Here is a 6,000-nt window from a genome sequence, read left to right on the forward strand (position 1 = left end):
ATGTGTGTACTCCGAGATGTGTGTGTGCGCGCTGAAATATGAGATGTGTGTGTCGTACACTGTACCCGGTTATAGAGGAACCGGACTCTATTTTGTTAGTGTCGTCCAAGTTTCATTATGATTTGTGGAAAAAGCTTAAATGATAGCAAGATCACATCACATATATATATTAGCTCTCTTTTTTAGTAAAAGAAGAGACTTAAACACTTTTCAAAAAGCCGTATATTGACTATATCTTACTTGTCATCACATCTATGCAGAAGGACGAGCTCAGTCAAGCCGTCAAGGTTACAATAGGTGTGTCACTGATTTTTGTCATTTTGCCCCATATGTTTATGTTACTCTGCTCTTCTAGTATTCTTCCGACGGACTAATTAAGTTTCAAATTTTCTGCTTTTCTATATATAATTCACAAAATGAAAAGTCTAATTGTCATGTTGCTCATAACTCATAGGCTCTTCAATGCAACCAAGTTGGTATCCATTTGCTCACAAAAAAAAAAGTTGGTATCCATTCACAACATCTCAGTTATTGGAAAAGGTTTGCTTACATAGTGACGAAAATTCTCTATTTTTATTAGTGTCGTCCAAGTTTCATTCATAGTGGCGAAAATTTGAGAAGATTGTTACAGTTTTCAACCTTTGTATATAAAATGATGCAGAAACTTCTGTCTCAGTTATTCTCCAAAGTTTCACTATCAGTATCTTAACAAAAGTTCTAAAAATCATTGACGTAGCTGGAGAAAAATGAAAATATATACATATAAAACTAGTAATTGAATTCATCAAAATTTTCGGATATCATACCTAGCTTCCTCAGTTCTTTACATAATAACTCAGTATAAGTCATATACTCAAACTCAATATATAATTACATTACAATGTTACATACTGATTCGCTACTTTAGGTGAGGGACATCCAATCCTTGATCAAAATGTTGCATGTCCACGTACCCTAACATCAGAAACTCGGAGTGTATTCAGGAGCATCATATCACATGCTTATTTGGCTTGTACTTTATTTTAGAACTAACCCAATGCATATCTGATATGCTCAAATCCGATATATTACTGAAAACCATCATATCGGTAATTTCGTATCAGCGAGCCGACATAGGCGACAAGTCACCATGAGTAGAAGAAGTGGACGACGAAGAAGAAGAAACCGAAACACTATTCTCATAAAACAAACCCGATATTTGGTTCGTCAACTCATCAGGAGTAAATTTAATAACATTCCGCGAATGTTTCAGCAAAACCCGATATTTCTCATAAAACTGTGTATAAGCCGGTACGATATTTTTACAAACCGAAACTTCAATCACGTCTCTAAGCTTACTATCCGGTACGACCCATGATGACTGTGTCCGATATGTTGTTTCAAAAGCAGAATTGAATTTCTTGAAATGAGACTTCACTTCTTCTAAAGAAATATCAACAATTTGCTTTTCAGGTAATGCTGATAACACTTTGCTCCATCCAACTTTCTCATAATTGGACACATACTGTTTCACTTTCATTTCATGCTTTGCCATCCAATCTTCACCGAGTATGTAACGTAGATTACTTCCACGAACTTTCGTTAGGACGAAATTCAGATTATTTGCTAAGAAAAGATACGAAAGAGATACGTCTTTGTAGAACTCAACTTTCATGTCGAGTTTACATAGAAGAACAAGAACTAACCATGCGAATCGGACTGACAAAGGAGAAGGTGGGTTGTCGTCCGCTCCATGACCATCGAAGTAAGATTCCGGCAATGGGGATTGTATCTGTAAAGGCCAGTCCGCGAAGATGTCCCAAAGAATGACATTGTAGTCAGAGAGGATAGATAAATAGTTCATCACGTATCGAGTGAGAGGATGTACTGAACCACCATGAATCCTTGATTTTGAAGAGTCTTTGTTTATTACAGATTCGAACTCGATTACCATGGAACGAATAGTGTCCGATAACTGGGTAAGTGATGCAAGAGCTCGCGACTTGACAACAGAAGCTGATTCTGATGAGAAGATAGATTCAATCTCTGGCCAGACATTAGAGAGTGTATTATAGAGATCGAATAGGCGAAAAACTCTCTATCTGGCAACTTCTTGATCCTTGTAGAGACTTTTTTAGGAAAACCAAAGAGAATGATAGCACCTTCTTTAGAGATATCTGCAAAACAAGATTGCCTAATTGAATCAGAAGACGAGAAGACATGATCGCAGAGAACTCTTTCGCCATAGAAGAGTGTTTTGACTGCGATATTTGCCGCATTCAACCACTTCTTGATTTTAAGCTCTAGAACTGCCCAGTCCATTTTACGAATCTGATAAGAAGAAAATTGCTCGATCCCAAGACGATATAGTCCTTCATCGATAATAGATTTTCGTATAATCTTGTAGACTTTCACGCATTCTTTGCCATAACCAGAAGAAATCATACAATCTGCAATGGACTTGATATCAGCCATAGCGACAGCCGACACTTGTTCAACTTCCGAGATAGAATTTCCGGCAACTTGAATCTCATCTTCGGATCCGTCATCATAATCAGAAACAATAGACCTCGATCCTTCACTACCTTTTGATCTTTCAGACGCATGAGAACTTCTTCCAGAAATCGATTCTGGATCAAGATGGTCCCTATTGGTAGAAAGAATATGGTAAAATTCCTTCTCCATTCTTTTCATTGCAATTTGCATTAAAATTTGAGCTCGAACTAGCTTGTCCGACTTCGAATCCTCGAATAACAAGTAATTCATAGCTCTTTGTAAATCTCTAATACAAGCTATAAAATCCTTAGCTTCTCTTCTGTTTTCTTGAAAGAGATAAGTGACGTTGGAGTATATTGAAGTATCTGGATTCCACTTGTTTATCATTTCTTCCGCGACAATCAAAGAATCACTGATCATTCTTTCAGAAAAGGTGTACACTGGAGAGGATAACCGACTCTTCCTAGTAGGAGTTGATGGACTCGATTTTGTTAATGTTGATTGTGAGTGGAAGAACACACTTCGCATTCCTTTTCTCGGCATTTTTCCAATAGCCAAAACTGGGTTTTTTGTGAAGAGGTGAAAAAGGAAGAGGAGAAAATGATTAGTTGGTTGTTTTGTATGAGAAGGGAGCTGAGGCCTGAGGGGGAGTTGGTTGTGAGTTGGGTGGACGTACTGCTTTTATTTAGTTTTTCAGTTTCAGATTTGTTTAGAAGGCTAATGAGTTCTGTTCTATTTATAGACCAACAATACTGAAACAGTGGATGGAAAAACTGGTCAAATGAAAGATTTGCTTTCAGTGTGACGTCTGCCAACGTGTAAGCCATCCAAGTAACTTGCGTGGAATTTGACAATCCACTTGGTAAATGTTTCCTATGACAAGAGTTAGTTCCTTGGGCGAGGAACTATTGACTTTTATGGTCTTTTTTATTTTATTGGGCAATTTTCTCTCGAAAATTCATTTCTCCGTGTAGGGCGGGCTGTTCTCAGTCCGGTTTCGGTTCATATAGAAAGAGTAGACCTAACCGAAATATTCGGTTTTCTAAAAGTCTATATCAAAACCAAACCAAATTTGAACAAAAACTGAAATGAAATCGAAACTATCATTTGGGCTTTCTATCAAATTTCAAATTGAAGTCTATATGGACCTATTGGCTCGGATCTATTGAAACCAAGTGAATTTTAATAAATATATTGAATAGTATTGATGCCTATTTAGGATATTGATAAGTTATAACGTCAATCACAATAAGCAAGTGCTCAATAATATGAACCATTTAGCTCAAATAAAAATAGTAATAAAAAAACTTTAAAATATCTATATATATCTAGCACTCTGTTCGGTTTGATTTATATCGGTTAATCGAATTCTAAACCGAAAATCAAATCTAACCAATTGGTTTTGTCTTTTAAGAACCAGAAACCGAACCAAAAAAAATTAAAAACTATTATCCGATTTAATTCGGTTCGGTTTGGTTTTTTGGTTTTCCAGTTTTTGTGAATAGCCCCTATCTCCATGTATTTGTTTTTAGTTTCTTATGTTTGAAAAAAATGGTTTTGTTTCAAATCTTTAATCAACAATGATCAAAACCAATTTGATCCAATGGATTTTGAATTGATATGCACCTGACTGACATGAGCCATTTGGCTCTGCTGTTGCACAAGTTGGGCATTCCGTTTGAATGTTTTATCTGTGGAGAACTTTCCGCGGAAAACTTTTATTTTATTATTAAATAATTTTTAATCAGTGTTAATAAGTAGGAACTAATTTCGATTATACTATAAAATGATAGGAACTTTTCACTGATTACTTATATATAGTTCTAATTGTATAGGAAAGATTTTGTTTTAAGTAGAGAGAGTCGAAAATTTCGGGTGAGATCTTGTCTCAACTGTTTTCTCAATAAAATCAACAAACAAGTATGATTTTAGCTCATGTTTTTTGCTTGCAAATGACTAAAAATCAAATATACCCTGTTTTGATAATTCAGCAGGTAGCATTCACACGTAGTAGTGCTAGTCTGATTGCAAATATTTCGTGTTTGAATGCAGCACTTAAAACTTTAAAAGAGCACATACATATGTTAGGCAATATATGTGAACCGTTTACTAAAGTCACCAAAAGAAAGCAAAATTCAGTAAAGAAAAGAAAAAATAAATCCTTTCACGTTATTCCAACCTTTTAATTGGATACGTAGTAACAAAGATTCAAAATTCAAAAAAAAAACAAAAATAACGAACTCACATTTAATGAAAAAAAAAAAAAACCCCTTATCTAATGTTCCCTAGTAATGTACATAATCATTGGGCCCTAAAAAAAAGAAAAAGAAAGAAAGAAAGAAGTAATGTACATATCTATTATCTATATGCTAAAGACTTGTAAAGGAGAATTTTCTCTATCCTATGTGGCACTCTAATGTGAAAGATATCAAATTCTATATATATAGAACTTTTTTGAAGAGTTTGAGTGTATTTCTAATTATTATATTTGGATATTTAGAGAATTTGAGTGTATTTTCAATTATTATATATTTAGAGAGTTTGAGTGTATTTATAATTTTTATATTTGGAGAGTTTAAATATATTTCTAATTCTTATATAAAATATATAACTCATAAACTAGTTATAATTTTTTATATAATTTAGAGAAGAGAGTTGTCCACGTTAATAATTAATTGTTATAAATACGCCTATACCAGGAATCCTTCCTATTAATATCCGAATTTAAATATATTTTACGAAATTATTAGCTCTTGATTCAAAAGAAAATTAGTTTACAAATCTAATTATAAAAAAAGAACTTTTTATTGTTATTTTAGGAAACAATAATATTCGTAACATTCATAAGCAAAATGTTTAAAAGATCCGGGCAGGTCCAAAATCTAGTTTTTTCTAAAATAAACTCTAAGTTGATGATAAAAGCCAAGTCAAAAAAGGTTTAGTGGAATTCAAACAGTTATGAATCTATGATGATGTTCATTAGTGATTGGGTTATAATATACTAATAAGTAATCTTAAGCATAGACAAAAAGGACGTAAGCAGTGATTACTCCATATGTATTTCTACTATGCAGGACGCAAGCAAACACTTATATGTGACCTCTGAGTGCAATTCTCTGTCGTTCTAGTCTTAGTCTTTAAGAGTCTATTGTGTGCTTCTTGACAGAAGATTAAAATGATACGCGCCCGCACACACGTATGGCTGTCCCTTCTCTATTTCTTTCCTGCCTTCGTATTTGTCAGTTTTGTTGTGCTTTTAGCTGCGGATCGACTAAACGCAGACCTTCATATATTATATGATATTTGATATATCTAGAAACAATATCAATCCTGCTTGATCCTGACGTTTCACCCTTGCCAAAGTTTGCCAATGGAAATTGAAAAAAATTCCCATACGCAACATTCACAGAAATGAGAGATCCATAGGTATTCCGAAGTCTCGACATGGAAGAATTTTCGCGAATTTTTTCAAAAATTTGGGTTTTCCGAGTTTTAGTTTGCTACATACTGTTTATGATATATGAT

The 6,000-nt window shown here is 34.1% G+C and overlaps 1 protein-coding gene and 1 long non-coding RNA gene across 2 annotated transcripts; one reads left to right on the forward strand and one right to left on the reverse strand.

Moving 5' to 3' along the window:
• The first annotated feature begins 170 nt into the window (after positions 1 to 170).
• LOC147488399 (uncharacterized) lies at positions 171 to 675 on the forward strand. Its single transcript, XR_015202583.1, has 2 exons — positions 171 to 297; positions 455 to 675. It is a non-coding gene; the product is annotated as an uncharacterized LOC147488399 (long non-coding RNA).
• Positions 676 to 850: 175 nt separating this feature from the next.
• On the reverse strand, positions 851 to 4,702 carry LOC147488400 (exocyst complex component EXO70H1-like). Its single transcript, XM_086573349.1, is given in 2 exon segments — positions 851 to 2,077; positions 2,080 to 4,702. Coding segments are annotated over 2 exon segments (1,917 nt in total). The 5' UTR covers positions 3,019 to 4,702; the 3' UTR covers positions 851 to 1,099.
• Positions 4,703 to 6,000: the final 1,298 nt, after the last annotated feature.

The sequence above is a fragment of the Coptis chinensis genome, chromosome 7 (genome assembly GCF_015680905.1).
Source record: "Coptis chinensis isolate HL-2020 chromosome 7, ASM1568090v1, whole genome shotgun sequence".
NCBI classification, from domain to species: Eukaryota; Viridiplantae; Streptophyta; class Magnoliopsida; order Ranunculales; family Ranunculaceae; genus Coptis; species Coptis chinensis.